Source organism: Sceloporus occidentalis, unplaced genomic scaffold (assembly GCF_023333645.1).
Source record: "Sceloporus occidentalis isolate IW3139 unplaced genomic scaffold, rSceOcc1.0.p SCAF_10, whole genome shotgun sequence".
In the NCBI taxonomy this organism is placed as follows: domain Eukaryota; kingdom Metazoa; phylum Chordata; class Lepidosauria; order Squamata; family Phrynosomatidae; genus Sceloporus; species Sceloporus occidentalis.
Genome location: NW_028316990.1, coordinates 26,313,972 through 26,333,485, shown reverse-complemented (window position 1 = coordinate 26,333,485; position 19,514 = coordinate 26,313,972). Strand labels below are relative to the sequence as shown.

Below are 19,514 nucleotides of genomic sequence, written 5' to 3'. Positions count from 1 at the left end.
TAGATAAATGAACACATTTGTTTCATCATTCCATAGCATTGATATATATAAACAAACAAACATATATAAGTAAATGAACAGCTCCCTTCCCACTATATAAATAATAATAATAATAGACACAAAATGGCTGCTTTCTCTCTTGCATGGATAATTCCGGTTTGCCGGAGTTGGATCAAGATGCTGTATTTACTCAGGCTTGCTAGAGAGGTTAAGAACAATAAAAAGGGCTTTTTTGGATATGTCCGCAGCAAGAGGAAGAAGAAGGAAACAGTAGGGCCACTGCGTGGAGAAGATGGCAAAATGCTAACAGGAGATAGAGAAAAGGCAGAATTACTCAACACCTTCTTTGCCTCAGTCTTCTCAGAAAAGGCAAAGGGTGCTCAACCTGAGGATAATGGAGCAGAGGACAGAATAGGGGAATTTCAGCACAGAATAAGTAAAGAGATAGTAGAGGAACACCTTGTTAATCTAAATGAATTTAAGTCTCCGGGACCAGATGAATTCCATCCAAGGGTATTAAAAGAACTGGCAAAAGTAATATCGGAGCCATTGGCAATCATATTTGAAAACTCCTGGAGAACAGGAGAGATCCCAGCAGACTGGAGGAGGGCAAACGTTGTCCCCATCTTCAAAAAGGGGAAAAAAGAGGATCCCAACAATTATTGTCCAGTTAGTCTGACATCAGTTCTAGGAAAGATTCTGGAGCAGATCATTAAACAGAGAGTTTGTGAACATCTAGAAGGCAATGACATAATCACAAAAAGTCAACATGGGTTTCAGAGAAACAAGTCATGCCAGACAAATCTAATCTCTTTCTTTGACAAAATTACCAGCTTGGTAGATGAAGGGAATGCTGTGGATATAGTATATCTTGATTTCAGTAAGGCCTTTGACAAGGTTTCCCATGACATTCTTGCAAACAAGCTTGTAAAATGTGGGCTAGACAAAGGAACTGTTAAATGGATCTGTAATTGGTTGACCGGCCGAACCCAAAGGGTGCTCAACAATGGCTCCTTTTCATCCTGGAGAGAAGTGACCAGTGGGGTCCCACAAGGCTCTGTCCTGGGCCCAGTGCTATTCAACATCTTTATCAATGACCTGGATGACAGAATTGGGAGCATTCTTATCAAATTTGCAGATGACACCAAATTAGGGGGAATAGCTAATACCCCAGAGGACAGGATCAAGATTCAAAATGACCTGAATAGACTAGAAAGCTGGGCCAAAGCTAACAAAATGAAATTCAACACAGAGAAATGTAAGGTATTGCACTTAGGGCGGAAAAATAAAATGCACAGATATAGGATGGGTGACACCTGGCTGAATGAAACTACGTGTGAAAGGGATCTAGGAGTCCAAGTAGACCACAAGTTGAACATGAGTGAACAGTGTGATGCGGCAGCTAAAAAGGCCAATGGTATTTTAGGCTGCATCAATAGAAGTATAGTGTCTAGATCAAGGGAAGTAATAGTGCCACTGTATTCTGCTTTGGTCAGGCCCCACCTAGAATATTGTGTCCAGTTCTGGGCGCCACAGTTCAAAAAGGACATTGAGAAACTGGAGTGTGTCCAAAGGAGGGCGACAAAAATGGTGAAGGGTCTGGAGACCATGCCCTATGAGGAACGACTTAGGGAGCTGGGGATGTTTAGCCTGGAGAAAAGAAGGTTAAGAGGTGACATGATAGCCCTGTTTAAATATTTGAAAGGATGTTATATTGAGGAGGGAGCAAGCTTGTTTTCTGCTGCTCCAGAGAACAGGACCCGGAACAATGGATGCAAGCTACAGGAAAAGAGATTCCACCTGAACATTAGGAGGAACTTCCTGACAGTAAGGGCTGTTAGGCAGTGGAATGCACTTCCTCGGAAGGTGATAGAGTCTCCTTCCTTGGAGGTCTTTAAACAGAGGCTGGATGGCCATCTGTCAGGGATGCTTTGATTTGGATTTCCTGCATGGCAGGGGGTTGGACTGGATGGCCCTAGTGGTCTCTTCCAACTCTACGATTCTATGATTCTATGATTCTATGATTTGGTGTGATGCAGCTGAATTGCTATTAAATTATTATAGCTGTCGGAAGAAGTACTTGATCGACAGGCGCCAGCATCTTCTTGAGAACAGAATGCTGCTTATATCATGAACTGAATGCATGTTCTCATATCCCTGTTTCGTATTCAATTGTTTCACAGAGAGAGCTCCTTTTTCTCTTACTTGGGCTTTAGATTGTTATCTCTGCCTGTCTGCATTTGGTTAGCAGACAGATCCATTTCTCCAACCGATTGCCTTTAATTTCCTCATTGTCCCAAAGAAAATTATGCTCATTCCCATTCCTATAAAAATTTACTCCTCTACATCAATTCTTGTCCTGCTAGATTCTGCTTCTCGGCTATTAACAAGGCAGCCTGATAAAATACTGCTTGCAATTGCTTTTGATATTACTGTCCATTATCCGGTTCAGAAAGAAAAACCTGACAAGATTGGGGCAAATTATAGTTAAAATGCTTTTACATGGCTCTGAGTGCCTTAATTCTCTGCCTCTGTTTAATGATGGCTCCCTGCAGATGATCCCATTGTTCCAATTTACCTGAGACAGACCCCCTTTTCTTCTGTCTTTCCTTACCTACACTGTCTTTTTAGGAATATCTTTTAATATTATATGTAGAATGTATTGTATATTGGAATGATTTTTAGATGTAAGTTGCTTTGATTGCTGGGCAGGGTATAAATAAAGTTTTTATTTTTATTATTATTTATTATTAATATATATATTTTTATTAGTGTTTCAGAGAGCGGTGGCAATTTGAAAATTTCGGACCCTTCCCCAAGTTATGCTAACATTTTGGAAGTCCCTGTTTGCCAGGGAAAGTTAACATTTTCTTGCACCTGACTTTAGTTTGATCAATTTTATTTATGGTATTGGACCAAAGTATCGCAAAAATATATTAGCATTAACCAGTAAAAACAAAATTACAAAGTAAAATCAGCTAAAATACAAATGTGCATATAGACTGACTTTATTTCATCCCCATGTTTAAGATACAAGAGATGCCTTGTTAAAATATCAAGGAGGCTGTGGAACCCTTGAAGCCTTTGGAGTTTATCACACTAGGGTTGATTTTGGTATTAAAGAGAGATTAAAGCGCCTTTAAAGCATCCTGCAAATGAAGCGGAAATGGTGAGGAATTGCGCGAATGGTTTTCACACGCAATTGTGCAAAGAAAGTGAAGTCGGAAATGCACTGTCGCTGAAATCCCGAAAGTAAAAAGATGCGCGTTAATGTTTCTTTGTGACCACTTTAATGGTGGGGTTTGTGGGAAACGCCACAGGAAATCGTTACGTGTAATGATGCAATTTTTCCGGGATAGTCACGGGATAAACTCCATAGAGAGTATAGCTCAAGTTGCGGGTACAAAGCAACTCTGGTACCTTAGTGCTCTACCCCAGTGTCTTGTCCTTGAGGCAGTTGCCTCATTCTACCTAATGGCAGGACCAAATGTATGCCTACAAGGGATACCAGAGAAAGGGAAGCGAGTGGGGAAGTGCCACTACATTGTTGTCATTGTGAGCCGTCAGGTACTTTCCGACTTATGGAGACTCGAATATTACTCTATCCTGATGTTTTCTTGGCAAGATTTATTCAGAGTAAGTTTGCCATTGAGAGCGTGTGCCTTGCCCAAGGTCACCCAGTGGGTTTCATGGCCCAGCAGAGAATCGAACCCTCATCTCCAGAATTGGATGCCATAGGAGCCATGACAGCTAAAGCTGTGTCAAACTGCATTAATTCTGCAATGCGGTAGCAGAGAATCAAACTCTGGTCTCCAGAGTCATAGTCCAGCACTCAAACCACTGTGCCACTGCATTACATTTACACAAGTCCCAGGATACCATAGCCTTGGCACTTAGTCGTGTCAAAATGCATTATTGTAGAACAGCTATCTAACTGTTTTAAATCAGTAAGTGATTTTAGACTTCTGCCCTTCTCCACTCATACCTTTCTCTTTTACTGTTTGTCTCTTTCTTCTTCTTCTTTCTCTTTCAATGGGCTCCTTCAAAATTATTTGGAGAAATCACCACGTTTGCTTTTAGTATTTGCCCTTGTGTGGTGGTGTAACAGTAGTGTAAAAGGCAACTTTAAATAAAGTCGCAATAATAACTTAAATAAAATGATGCCAATAATTGCAGCAAACTTCCTGTAATATTGTAGCCGTCACAAAAAGAAAGCGTGTTTCAAAGGACTTACCAAAAGTTTTCTTTGTCACCCTAATTGCTGGAAATAATAGGGTTGGGAGGCGCTTTAAGGTCAAGATGGATGTCATTTTTCTGTGACTAATGTTATTGAAGGAGCTGGGGGAAAATACAATTTAATTTCATGAACCTTTTTGCACTTCCTCAAACCGTTGCAGGCTGCTACCCCATTGCAGAATTGATGCAGTTTGACACAGCTTTAGGTGTCATGGCTTCTATGGCATACAACTCTGGAGATGAGGGTTCGATTCCCGGCTCGGCCATGAAGCCCATTGAGTTTATCACATGAGGGAGATTGGGAGATTATCCTGGAAAAATTGCATAAGTATGCGAAACAATTTCACATGACGTTGCACAAAACCCACCATTAAAGTGGTCACAAAGAAGCATTAACACGCATCTTTGTACTTTTGGGATTTCAGCGACAATGCATTTCCGATATCACTTTATCTGTGCAATTGCATGTGATAATCATTCATGCATTTACTTGCCATTTTTGCTTTATTTGCATGATGTTTTAAATGTGTTTAATCTCTCTTTAATGCCAAAATTAGCCCTAGTGTGATAAGCTCCTATGATAACTTTGCCTTAGGGTTGACCTCAATTGGAAATGATTTGAAGTCACACAGCAACGAAACAAACATCTAATAATAGAGAAACAGCTTGGCATAATGGTTTGTTGTGGAACCACAGCTCAAACTACTACACCAAGCTGTTTCTCTATTATTAGGTGCTTGTTTTGTTGCTGTGTGCCTTCAAATCATTATCAACCTAGGTCAACCCTAAGACAAACCTATCATAGGGTTTTGTTGGAGCCCTGGTGGCGCAGTGGTTAAATGCCTGTACTGCAGCCATTCACTCAAGACCACAAGGTTGCGAGTTCAAGACCAGCAAAAGGGCCCAAGCTTGACTCAGGCTTGCATCCTTCCGAGGTCGCTAAAAGTACCCAGACTGTTGGGGGCAAATTAGCTTACTTGCTAATTAGCTTACTTGCTGTTCACCGCTATGATCTTTGGAATAGCGGTATATAAATAAAACAAATTATTATTATTAATTATTATTTGTTTTGTTTTGGCAAGATTTGATCAGAAAGGGCTTGTCATTGCCATCCTCTGAGGCTGAGAGAGTGTGAGTTACCTAAGGTCACCAGTGGGTTTCATGGCTGAGCCAGGAATCGAACCCTCATCTCCAGAGTTGTAGTCCGACACTCAAACCACTATGCCACGCTGCTCTCTATTATTAGGTGCACATGTTTTGAACAAAAGCTATCTAAGGCCCAGTACATACCTTCTCTTCTGGTCCGGCCTGGCGCTGGCCTTTTTAACACTGGAGGGAAGCTGCAGCTGCCAAACCATGCGGTTTCCCGCTGGTGGAAGAAGTACCCCCAAAAAGCGGGTTCTACTCAAGCCGCGGTGGCGGAGTAACAAGGGAGGCGACACGAAAGCCATCTTTAAATATCTAAAGAGATGTCATACAAAAGATGGAATCAACTTGTTTCCTTCTCCTCCAGAGACTAGAACATGAACTGATGGATTCAAACGACAAGAAAAGATATTCAACTTAAACATTAGGAAGAACCTCTTTACTGTAAGAGCTGCTTGAGAGTGGATTAGTCTACCACAGCGGATGGGGATGAACTCTCCTTCGCCGGGGGTCTTTAAACAGAGATTGGATGAGCATTTTTCAGGAATAGTTTAGTTGTGTGTTCCTGCATGCTACAGGGTCGGATTGGATGGCCTTTGCGGCCCCTTCCAACTCTAAGGTTTCTATGAGAAGAGCAACCTCATTGAATGAAAAGTGCTTTGTAAGCTATGCAAGTTTGAAACATTTGATTGTATAGGAAATGCCAAAAGAGAAAAGAAAAGAGGAATTATTTTATTATCATGTGAAAGCACCCTGACCAGTGTTTTGCAGATCACTCATCCTCTTGCAAATTCTTTCCTCCCACCTCCTGAGAGCTTAAAAGAGGTGGACTCATCCCTCTCAAGCAATTGTTTCTCTGAGGTTTGAATGTTCTTCTCCTCCTCCTTTTCCTCTCATTGCTGGAGAAGAAACTGTTTGGCTCTGATGAAGTGGAAGCAGACTTATCCCGTAAGCGTCACACATGTTTACTTATTCAGAGGGCGACTGGGTGAAGTGTGAAACAGAGGACTATGTCAATGACATATTTTGTTCCCAAGAGGTTATACCATGGCTTTCCAACAAGGAGAACAGAGGGAGACGCAAATATAAAGAGACTGGAGCTGACTGAATCCAGAATTTAATTTTGTGATCTCTGGGTTGCTTCCACTGTCTGTTTCCAATTCAGGATTACAAATCCATGGCATTCAGGAAACAAAAGATATAGGAACTTGGGAAATCTTAAGAAAAGAAAAGAACTCCGGACAGAAGAGTGGCTTGAAAGATGAGATGAGATGAGAAGAGTAAGAGCTTTCTCACTGTGAAGGCTTGAGCAACCAAGAAGGAGGACACCATTATGAAGTTGACTCTGAACATGGTTTCCTTCTTTGCGGCCTTGGTTGGCATTTTGAGTTTCATCTTCCTGGTGGCGGCCATCGGTACTGACTTTTGGTATCTCATCGATGCTTCGAAGCTGGAGAAGTTGACCAACAGCACAAACAACCTCAGCTCTCATTCAGGACTCTGGAGGACCTGCCAGTGTAAGTAACTTGACATTTCCCCAAGATCCTAGTGGTGGTGGGCAACTATCGGAGATCTTGGCAAGTAGCCTTTGGAAAGGGAGTCAATGGCGCACTCGTGGCATCTGCCGTGCACAGCAAAAAGAACCCACTTTTAGCAGGTTCTTTTTCCTCGTGAGGGACGCCGCAGCAGCCAAACTGCGCGGCCTCCCTCTGGGTTCTTTTTGTTGCACACGGCGGATGCCATGAGTGCGCCATTGGCACATTGTTGTGTGTCGATAATGCAAGTGTGGTGCTGTAACGTGTGGATGCTGCGCCGCACCTGTGTCCTCATGGCGGCCCCCATGTGGATGGGGCTGCACCATGATGGTGCCGCTGCCCTGCACTAGGGCTTGGGAGTGTGCAATCGCTTTGCAATCCCAAGCCCTAAAATCGGTCCCAGGCCGCCGCAAACCAGTGGTCTGTACCGGGCCAAAGGCATGTGGGATCCAACCTTTGTGCCCTTCAGGTAAATTCCCAAACATAAGACTCTGATCTATTTATAATAGATGTTCCTCCAGTTTATGAGTTTTTTTCCCCTTTTCCTTCCAGTTAAAACCACCTGCCTCCCTTTCGTGAATCCCTTTAAGCCTGAAACAAAAAACATCACCACATCTCATCAGCAACTATTAAGTAAGTAGCTTTTGAGGTTGTATTTTCTACTACCCATTAATTGGGAGATATTCCTTTTTTCAGCTTTGCATTCAGCGGCATTGAATACAGAGATACACACACAAATGCACATACGCTATGACTCCTGCAGTGGAGTTGCATAGTGTAAATCTCCGCATGTGTATTTACGCATTGATCATGCTATGCAGACTTTATCCCAAATGGCAATGTTTCCCAACCAAATGCACGTCTTGGGGCCTTCTCTCAAAAGGCAGTAATTGAGAATTAAAGCAAGATGTTAGCATATTTGGCCAGTGCTTACCACACAACGTCATATCAGTTGCTGGTTTGCATTTCCTTTTTTTCGGTACTGCGCCTTTTCATTGATGGGGAAAACTCCTCAATAGGTTCCTAATATTGCTCCCTGGTGCAATACTGCCATTACTGTGGCAGTAATGATTGATGGCAACCATGTGGCTTGAAGGGACAAGATTTTCCCCTTCTCCCCATTCCCCCTCACTATTCCCAAGCAGACCGAGGTGGTTTTTACTCTACGCCTTTCAGTTTTCTTTATTTTTATTTTTTCTGTGATTTTCCTACAATTGCAGCAAAAATAAAATAATTTTAAAAACTGAAAGGAACAGAGTAAAAATAACCTCTGCAAAGGCAAGCAAGTGCCGAAAAGCATGGTTACAAAGCCGGTGTAGAAGGGACCGTGGATTGTCAAAGCAGCACAATCACACAATTGGGAAGAAGTGTGATACTGAATGTTTTCGAACCGGTATGTTCCTCTTTGCTTCACTAATGTGATTGTTGCAAGACAGAGAAAAGCTGGTGTGATAAAGTCCTTAATCTGCAACCATTGTGTGTGTGTGTGTGTGTGTGTGTGTGTGTATACACACTCATGTATAAGTCTAGAACTTTAGGTTAAAAAATTGACCAAAAAATTCTGAGTCAACTTATCCACAGGTGAATGTAAGTACTGTATCTTAACTCTTATGTAAAAGAAGGAACCATCCCCTGGTGAAAAGCACGAGTATAATCTGTCCTGGAAGCACCGACCCTCTCTACTCTCCTATCCATCCAGCCTTAAGAATGAACACAAAGAGTTATGTCTGCTGGAATTTTGTAAGTTCTTTGACATTGTCCAATTTACTGAGTGGTTGTCTTCGCTGAGGACTCTGCGAATCCCTCAATCTTTTCTCCTCCATGCCGGCGGGTTGAGTGGCAAGCGGTTGCTGGGGGTGGCGGCATTATCCGCAGCTTGCAAAGGAGCAGCATGCGATCAGAAAGACAAACCCCAAGCTCCTTGAAATGCCAGAGAGGCTGATGCTCTTGTTTGACGCATGGCAGTGCCATCATGCAGTGGTAGGTGCATGCTTTTAATGGGCATGTGCCAGCCTTAACTATCCCCGCATATCTCTGTAGAACAGGATCTCAGGTTTCTAGATTGGAGGAGGGAGGGTTTCTTTTCCCCTTGATACCCTAGAGAGCAGCTACCACCTGGAGCAAACACCACCAGACTTCACGCAGAAAGATGGTTAAACCGTGGAACTCAGTGCCACAAGATGTAGTGACAGCTGCCAAGTTAGACTGCTTCAAAAGGGCATAAGGTAAATTAATGGAGAATAGGTCCATCAATGGATACTAATACCTTTCGTATTATAAATATGGATACCTTTAGGTCCATCAATGGATACTAATCAGGATGACATTATCATCGCCAGTTATCAGAAGCAGTATTCTCCATTGCAGGTTGGTTGTGGGGAATGTGAGAGGAAATATGAAGTTGTACTCATGCCCTGGTGGCTGTTTCCTATAGGCCATTGCTTCTTAGCCTTTGGTCCTCCAGACGTTTTGGATTTGGCATATAAAAGAAAATAAAAGAAAAAGAAAATAAGGCTTGAGTTTGGGATCCTATAGAGTCAAAGCCTAGGCTCTGGTGGCAGGCTCCAGTCCCTCTCCAGACAGATGCTGCAAGGCTTCCTCTCTAAATAAAGAACTGGAAATTTTGAGAATAAAGCAAATGAGCATAAAGTTCCTTATGGATAATTGGCATCGTGGCCAAGTTCCATGTTTGCTTTATGTTCCACATGCTTATATACATCTCCCAATAGTTTTTTGTGGGTTTTTCAGGCAATGCAGCCATGTTCTAGAAGAGTTTGGTCACATAGCTCGAAAAACCCACAAAAAACTATGGATGCCGGCCATGAAAGGCTTCGGCTTCACATTGGAAATCTCCCAATAGGTTATGTTTCAGCATCAAGGGAAGAGAGAGTGGAAAGTGCAATGCATAATTTTGGCCCCAAAACTTGCCCTCGACTTATACGTGAAGTCGACTTATAGTCAAGTATATACAGTAAAATAATATATAATGCAAACATGCTCCTTATCTATATGGACAGCGGCACTGAATACACAATTCTGCTTCTGCAACCTTGAACCGAATGCAGTTGTTCTACTCTGGAGAAAAATGTCCACCCACTTCTGTGATGGAACTAACATTTGTGAAAGACAACAACAGTATTCCAGGTTTGTAGGTTGGCTGTGAAGTTTCAAATTCACATCTGAGAAGATGTGCAACATCCCACCTACACTTCCAATGGCCCAGTACACTGGCTCAATAAGATGGAAATTATTCAAGATTAAATTTTCCAATGCTGTCTCTTTCTATTTTCAATCTCCACATCTCCCCGTCCTCATGGAATGTGTAATGGTTTTCATTTGCTGTGGAAAAGGAAGGAATCGCGGCAGAACCTCTTGTTTTGGCAGCGTATGTCAATATATAAAGCAAAATGTTTCTGGCAGCTTGGCAAATGAAGATAATGACACAATAGCATGGGTTGTTAAGACCGGAGTTTGGATCACTGATTGGTTCCCATAGTAGCCTGAAAAGGATCAGAAGGCAGCCAACTTTCCCAAGCCATAGCAATTTGCATTGAATTGGACTGAAGTGGCTATCAAGCATATTTGTTACGCAGCCCCAAATCCAGCCATTTGCTCAGAAATACACACACACACACACACACACACACACACACACACCAGGATCCAGTTTTTAAAAAGAAGCAAAAAAACTGGAAATATCTAGTCCTTCTGCCCACAAAAGCACTGTGAGAAATAATAGCACTTGCAGAATCAATTTTGCAATTTAAGAGGAAAAAGGCAGATTTGCTATATACTATATATCTGCAGGTGCACAAAAGGGCTTGCACCTTTCCTTTGCTTGCTGGTTGTCACATGGTGGTTCTTGGTAAACAGATGCAAAAGAGAAACCCACCAACACTTCCCCCCAGCTGTTCAGAGGCAGATGGGAACGGGGATTCATGGTCACATCTGGGTGATTCATGGCCATGGGTGCAGAAGGAATGAAAGCCTGTTGAGGTCCAGGCCCAGGTTGCCCACCATGGAAGCGAAGAAAAAAGAAACCACAAAGGCACCTGGCAACCCTGTTTGTGCAGCTGGCTGTTGAAGATAACCCTTCTGGGAAGGGTCAGCAAAGACAAATGGCAAAGCAGTTGCTTAGAGGAACAAAACCTAGCAGTAACATCTGGTTCTGCTTCAAGGCTTCTGGGAAGCACCAGGGAGCTGCAAGGAATTTCAAGTTACCCATTAGATCTTTTGTTCTTCTTTTTTTTTTTCCAAACAAGGAGAAAGTGCAAACCAGCATAACTGGGTTGTGAGATGCCCAACATCTCCAACTTTGGGGGCGAAAGTGGGATATAAATAAATAACAACAGCAACAACATGTTTATCCTGAAGGAAAAGCAGTGGGAGGCAAGACCTGCGGCTGCTGTGTTACTTATCATAACATGTAATCTCATTGCAGAGCTTGGCCAAGTTATCTTTTTGGGACTGCAATGCCCAGAATCTCTCATCCAGACATGCTGTAGTCCATTAAAAGTTATTTTGTCCTAGCTACTTTGATGATGGAATATTTGTTGCATGAATGATGATGAACTTCTAGAGCCTTGGCTGAATCTATTGAAGTTGGGCTCTTCCATATGAATCCTCTTTGCCATAATCGATCTGATAGCTGGAAGAGACCCTCCCCAAGGGCTATCCAGTCTAATCCTCTTCTGTCATGCAGGAATACACAATAAAAGCACTCCTGACAGATGGCCATCCAGCTCTGTTTAAAAATCTCCAAAGGAGAAGACTCCACCAGACTCCAAGGAAGTATATTCCATGGTCAAAGAGCTTTTGGGTGGAATCTCTTTTCCTGTAGTTTGAATCCATTGAATCCCAACCCTCATCTGCTCTGCAGAATGTATGCAGTTTGACACAGCTTGAATGGCCTTGGTATGGAATTCTCGGCTCTGTAGTTTTGTGAGAAAGGTCCTTATCACACGCAGGGTGAAATGTCATGCAAACATTATTCAAACATGGCAGAAATGTCGTGGAAGCGCCAGGAATGTGATCATCTATGGCACTTCCAAAGTGTAATTGAGGCTTCCTACTATGTTCCCGTCATGGAATTGTTTGTGGGGAAGCCAGGAGGATCCATTATGGCTTCTCCACGAACGATTCCATGACAGGAACATAGTGGGAAGCCTCATATACACTTTAGAAGCGCCATGGATGATCACATTCCTGGCGTTTCTGCAACGTTTCTGCCATGTTTGGATGACATTTGGACCATGTGTGATAAGGTCGTATGCCTTCTCCATTTGGTGTCACTCAAACGACAAACCCCAGAGTCCCATAGCATTGAGCCATTCCAAAGCAGTGTCAAACTGCATGATTACTTCAGTGTAGATGCAACCTTAGTTGCCAGAGCAGAGGGCATGCTTGGCTCATGAAATTCAAAGGATGGCTTTTCTTTACTTCCAGATATGCATGGCACTTTTGTGATTCTGCTGCCTCTCAGCCTCGTCTTGATGACCTTTGGAGGAATGACAGGCTTCATCGCTACCCTCTCACAGGCTTATTTTCTCCTGATCTTCACCGGCCTGCTCTTTCTCTTTGGAGGTTCGTTATTGATCTGATGCTTTAATAATAACATCTGGTTATCCTCTGATGTTTGTTACATTCCCCCTGAACAGGCAGGCTCACAGTTTGAGTATATTGGATGCAATCCTCAACTTGGATGACCAGGGTTTGGTTAAGGGCTATGGCACATTTGCACAATTTAAGCTAGTGTACTGTGTCCATTCCTGGAAATGTCCAGTCTGGCCATTGTGACAGATACAGATTGAGTTTCCCTTATCTGGAATTCCAAAATCCAAAATATTCCAAAATCCTAAACTTCTGTTGTGAGTGCCTGAGATAGTAAGACCTTTGCTTTCTGATGGTTCGTGCACAAAATTATTACGAACGTCTTATAAAATTACTTTCAAGCTATGTGTAAAAGATGTATTCAAAACATACATGAATTTTGTGTTTAGACTTGGGTCCTATCTCCAAGATATCTCATTGTGTACGTATATGCAAATATAGATATTCTGAAATTCCCCCAAAATCTGAAATCCCAAACACTTCTGGTCCCAAGCATTTTGGATAAGGAAGACTCAACCTGTACTTTAGTCAGATCCCAGTTAGACTACTGTAATGTGCTCTATGTGGGACTGCCTTTGGAAAATGTTTGGACACTTCAGTAGGTCCAAAAAGGTGTGGCCAGATGTTTGACCAGGGCTTCTTACAGGGAACATATAAGTCCTCTGTTACAACAGCTTTGCTGGCCTGTTTCTGGACTCAGTTCAAAGTGCTTCTTATGCCGTATAAATCCAGGGTGACCAGATGTCTTCCTTTTCCAGGACATGTCCTGCATTTCAGCCTTCTGTCCTGGAGCCATTCCAAAATCTTCTCCATTTTGAGCCTGACCAAGAAGCATGAATCTATATGAACATTTTCTGCTTGTATTTGGTAATGTCCTACATTCATCTTTGAATGGCTTACATTTTGCAGTGCCTTGCCCCCCTTTGTGGTTATGACATCTGGTCACCTTGTATAAAGCCCGATGTGGCTTGGTTCCAGGCTATCTAGAAGGCTGTATTCTCTCTTATAAGCCATGGCTTACAGGAGAAGGCCTTTTCTTGATACTACAGAGATATGTCTGGTGCAGATGTGAGAGACGGTCTTCTTGATGGCTACTCCAAGATTATGGAGCTTCATTCCAGGGGAGGTTGGACTACCCTTCTCCCTATTGTCTGTCTGACAGGGAAACACATTCAAGGATCAGAAAAGCTCCATCAAAAGCAAGTTTAACCTGTTTATGTTTGGAGGATACCAGTTTCACTCATTGGTCTAACTCCTTTAGTTAGGCTTAGTGAGAATAGACCCATTGCCTACCTGTTGACTCACCATTCAACCACTGAATGAATGGGTCTAATTTTAGTAACCAACAGGATGCTAGCCATTAATTGCCGTTTTACATTTTCCACTTGGGTAAAAAGTACAATTAAAGGTTACAAGTTTTCATTCAGTGGCAGAATTAATGTTTAACAATAGTAGCGAAACAGAACACAGCATCCACCTTTCTTTGTTGATGGGAAAAATAACATGGAAAACTGTTGCCAACCATAATTCTGGGTGCATCAACACTGTAGAAAGAATGCAATTTTGACACCACTTTAAGTGCTGTAGTGCCATCCTATGGAATCCTGGCATGGGTAGTTTTACATGGAGTTTAACCTTCCTTGCCAATGAGTAATGGTGCCTCCCCAAACTACAAATCCCATGATTCTGTAGGCCGGAGCCATGGCAGCTTAAGTGGTGCCAAACTGCTTTATTTCTACAATATAGGGGCACCCTCTGTGAAGCCTGGAGCCAATATATGTGTTTTCCGTTTGTGTCTTCTTTAGCCATCATCACTCTGGCTGGGCTTAGTGTCTACATTGCTTACTCTGCCGCAGCTTTCAAGGAAGTCAGCTATCTTCTGGAAGAGAGGAAGCTCCTTGAACATATCGATATCCAGTTTAGCTGGTCGCTAGCCTTTGCCTGGTTCTCCTTTGCTGCTGAGGTTCTTACTGGGCTAGCCTTTCTCCTGATGTCCAGAATAGTTGGCATGGAACAAAGACGGAATTACTCGATATGATGATCTCTTTCACAACAGGGATCTCCTGGTTCAACAGATTTGGTCCATGTAGATCCATCCATCTTTTCCAACCTTTTGGTGTGAGCTAATGACTGATAGAGAAAACTAAGTCATTTGAGATAGCCACATAATCTCTCTTGCCTGATGTAATTTTCTTTTACTGCTTAGGTTTGCTGAAACTTTTGACCTGAGAGGCCTTCTGGTAAAGAGGTTTGGTTTGAAGCTCTGCGGGGCGACAAGATAAACAGATCAAAATTCTCCACTAGGAAAATTGGACTCTACATCCTAAAGAGAAAAACATGTAGGTTGAGCAGACTTGCATAATGTCTCTCCTTTTGCATAATATCATGGGCCCTTGGTATCTGCTGGGGTCTGGTTCTAGGACCTCCCATGGATACCCAAATCCACGGATGCTCAAGTACCACTAAATACCATGGCACAGGAAAATAGTATCTCTTATATAACATGACAAAATCAAGCTTTGCTTTATGGAATTTAAACAATATTTTCAGGCCATGGATGGATGAATACATGAATAAAGCATCCATGGATGCAGAGGGCCGACTTTATATCGTCCCATTTTTGCTGTTCTGCATGATTTTATTTTGGCATTGTTAGTCCCAGAGCAGGAAAACAGGGCACAAATGTCTATGCAGAACACTCAACAGACAACATACAGGTTGCTTTTTAAAAAATGAAATTACAAAGGTTTCCCAGCCACACTAGCAGCCATGGGAAAATATAAGCAAAGTTATCAGCACATTTTCAGAAACCCCTAAGGCCTGAAGTTGTATGCACATGAAAAATAACACAACCCAACAACCCCAAACTGTTGACAACTCTCCCAACGAACATGTCCAGGAACCACAGCATCCTGATATTTACAACTATCTTTGGAATGAGAACTCATTGAACGTTCCTAAACGTCCTACTTGTGCAAAGAGTAAAGAGTTATATAATAAGATGTTAACAGCTCAGCTTGACAAAAGTGCTTGTTCTTTCGAAAGAGGTGTGTGTGTTCATTCATTCAAGTCCTAGTGTTTGTTATGAAGAAATTGTATGAAACACATTGTGCGCAGTGTTGAGAAATGGTGGGAAAACATTTTTACGCAGTTGCAGCACCAGGAAGCGTCCCGAAAGAAGATCTGTGGTCTTTGCTGGCATCTCGTGGTAGGAGTGAGAAAGCCAACAATTTGGAACAGAGAACAGGGAAAGTTGGGTAAGAAGAATCATAAAGCCAGGGAATTAGCAGGAAAGCGTTGGGGGAAAGTTTCTGTAATCAACTGCATTTAAGGGATCCCAGAGGAACACTTCTTTAGAGAGTGAAAGAAATGCCTAAGGAATTCTGTGTTACGTGTTTTCATTTCATTTCCAGTTGCAGGGAAGTTTTCTTCCCCAAGAGCAACATTTTTGATAGTCTGTCAACTGTAATTCCCTTAAATAAAATCGATTTCAATTGTTAAGTACTCTTTCTGTCTAGTGGGTTTCTTCCCCACCTTCTCTTTCAAATCATTTTATTAAGTAACCTAGGGCTGCTACCACACTGCAGAATTAATGCAGTTTGACACCGCTTTGTCCATCCTATGGGATCCTAGGTGCTGGAAGACCTTTTTTTTTTGGTTTTGGTAAGTGGAGTTCCTTTTGATGTTAACCAGGACAGAAGCTCTGTAATCTCTTTGAAAGGTGCATCATATCTTCTGGGGGCTTGAAGGACAGGGAATTCATCCATTTTAAAGAGGGAAAAATATCTCAGGGTGTCTGGAGGGACTGAGGACCACCACACTTTACCTATTCCTGAAAAAGGTGTGTGAATCAGAATATCAATGATGAAAGAGAATTCATTCTCCTCAAGGTCCTTCCTTCTGGGAAAGAGAAGGTGCATGGTTTGAGTCCACTTGTAGCTTCAATCTGAAATATTGTTCCTGCAAGTGCTTTTGCTATGCTTTGTGGTGGGATGGAGCTATGACAATCACTATGGTATAAAGCCAGCTTCCTTGTCCAGACATCTTTTATTACAAATCTCAGTCCCCAGACAACATGGATGAGAGGTGATGGAGGTTTAGTCCAACAATGTTTTTGGACTAAATGCCCAGTGGTTGTTAGAATCTACCTTCAAATGGTGCTTTCGCTAGGGCAGCTTTGATGTAGAATTCCTTTCTCTGGGATGAAGGGGGGGGGGAAGGGGGGTTGGCTATTTGGGCGTAACAGGAGGAAAGGGGAGGGGGTCTGGGTTTTTAAAATGCGGTTTCTATTGGGAGTCCTTCAGATTTAGCAAAAATGTGATCCAGTGTATTTCTACTTTCCTTATAATAAATTTTTGTTTCTTACAATAGTTGTTGTTAAGGTCTGGTTAGAATACGCAATTCTCACAGTGGTGTCCTTCTGAGATGGAGATGGCTCATATAAAGACACAGTGGAGCCTTTGGTTGCATTCACTCCCCACAGTTATAGCACCTTTGATACCAATTTAACTGCCATGACTGCTTCTTACACATACCTGAATATTTCTAGTTTGGTGAGGCATTAGATCACTCTGGAGGCGATTCCTAAATATCTTCCCCTAAAATGCAAATAAGACAGAACCATGACAGTTAAAGTAGCGTCAATATGCTGTAACAGTGTAGTGTGAAAGCAGGGCTTTTTTATTGCAGCAACTGTGCTTCTTCCTAGGGTCATTTCCAGGTCCTTGGTTTGGTTTGTAGAACATATACCATGCATTACATAAGGTCTCAGGTTCGATTCCTGGCTAATAAAGATATCAACCTGAGACCAGCAGTCTTCACAGGGTAGACATTTTTGGGGAAGGTCAGTGAGCGGTTTGATTCTATATAAGCTTTATATACTGTACTTGAATGTGATTAGTGGCCTGTGCAATACAACCCCATATCTGTGAGGGATCCATTCTCAGACCTTTTGCAGATAGTGAAAATCGTAAATAACAGCAAAACCTATTCCAGTGAAGTTGACCATAGAGTCATGCTGAAGGACCTCCAGAAGCCTAGGGAGACCATAGACTTTTTTGACATGGGTAAGTGAAACTGTGGGTGCCAGTCCCACTGATAGTGGGGGTCATACTGTATTTAGTTCTCTGTCATTTACTTTTCCCTGATCGTTGCTTCTTCCCAAACTTTGCCTTTCCTGAAAAGCTTAATATCTGGATAAGTTTCTAAAGAGACAGGTGGTCTCTTACATAGCCGGACCCTGAACTGTTTAGGGCTGTGAAAGTTAAAACCAACGGTGGCAACCAGGGCAGATCTTTCAGTTTTGAAATAATAAGATCTTGATACCAGTTAGAAGTTTAGCAACTACCGTTTGCTCCAAATGATGCTCCTGGGCACTCTTCAAGGGTAGCCAGTTTCTCCCAGTCCTCCTCAGCAAACACAAATATTACCATTTCCCCCTGCAGCCCCTCTCAAAATGGCAACATGAAATGATGTCCTGTCACTTTCTGTCACCATTTTGAGAAGGAATGCAGAGGGACATTGAGGTCCAGAGAGTATTACAGGGTTTTTGCGGTGCTTTTTGAGGTGGGTTGGGCTTGTTTCATATCTCAAGGGGGCTTTCTATATATTTTCGGGGCAAGAAGGGCCCTAAAAGTTTGGTGAAATGTTTAAATATTTTTGGGGGTGAGGTTGGGAGCTTTTGGGGACCGATGAGGACCTTCAGGGACCACAACAGTGGCTTCCAGGTGGTCCAGGTGCTGCATTTTGACAATTTCTGCAGTAGTGTAATTTTTATATGTGTCCTGGTTGGCCTAATAAAAAGAACAATGAATGTGCATTTTGGATTTTAAATGGTACACATGCAATTAATGATAGGAAATATCTCTGTGTTTGTCTGCTTCTTTTAAAGAAAATTCTTCTTCTTTTACTGCAGCATAGGTGTACATATAGGAAAAAGATGCCACACTTGACTTTCAGTAATGATTTTTGAGCATCAGTAGCAGCTCCCAGAAGCATGGCATAACTCTGCCGACGACAGCAACCCTGGGACACCCACATCTGGTTGGTGAAGGATTGCCTTCCTTTCCGCAGGCAACCTGGCCTCCTCAAATATTTAAAAGGTAATATTGTCTCGCACGCAAGCAGGGTGCAGAGCAAATAAATGGCACTGCACTGCGGAGCCGTTACATCTTCCCGAGCACCTTGGAATCAGCTGCAGCATCACGGTGGGAAAGCGTTTGCATAATGGTCTTTTTATTGCCACGCTCCGCGGCTCGGCTTGTGTCGTGCTAAGAGGAAACTTAATTATGAGAAGAGAAAGGCATCACAATAATATTTTAGGCCTGCGTGGAGGAGGAGGAGGAGGAAGCGGAGAGAGGCAGCCAAAGTTGTAAGGCAACAATGCTTGTTGTGTATGCTATGCACGCATCTCACGGGCCGGTTTGAAAACTCCAGTTCTGCAGCAGGAAAAGATGGAAAAGCTGTGCAACTAATAGGACAGGCTTCTTATGCCTTGGAAGCCCAGCAAAACTGGCTTTTGGGGCCATGGTTGCCAAGTCCAAACTATCTTCTTGAACTGTATATACTTGACTATAAGTCGACCTCATGTATAAGTCGAGAGCAGGTTTTGGAGCCAAAATTACAAATTTTGATATGACTCATGTATAAGTCGAGGGTAAAACTTAAGGGCATGCAACAAAAGATATAAAGAATGAAGGAAAGGAAAAATGATGCCAAAGAATGGTTCTATTTTCCTGTCCAAGCATTCAAAAAGGCAGTAGTTGTTATGTGCCTTCAAGTAGTTTGTGACATATGGTGACCCTAAGGCAAACCTATCATGGAGTTTTCTTGGTAAGATTTGTTTGGAAAGGTTTGCCATTGCCTTTCCCTGCGGCTGAGAGCATGTGACTTGCCCTATGCCATCCAGGGACTTTCATGGCTGAGCTGAGATTTTCAGGGTGAAAACCTGAGACTTTGGGATGATTCGTTGTGATATCACTGAAGGTG

At 42.5% G+C, this 19,514-nt stretch overlaps 1 protein-coding gene across 1 annotated transcript; it reads left to right on the top strand.

The window, feature by feature from the left end:
- The first annotated feature begins 6,104 nt into the window (after nucleotides 1–6,104).
- On the top strand, nucleotides 6,105–15,980 carry TMEM114 (transmembrane protein 114). The gene is made up of 4 exons (XM_089540468.1): nucleotides 6,105–6,899; nucleotides 7,470–7,550; nucleotides 12,363–12,500; nucleotides 14,333–15,980. Exons 1-4 carry the CDS (start codon nucleotides 6,716–6,718, stop codon nucleotides 14,563–14,565), a joined length of 636 nt encoding a protein of 211 aa, XP_089396594.1. The 5' UTR covers nucleotides 6,105–6,715; the 3' UTR covers nucleotides 14,566–15,980.
- Nucleotides 15,981–19,514: the final 3,534 nt, after the last annotated feature.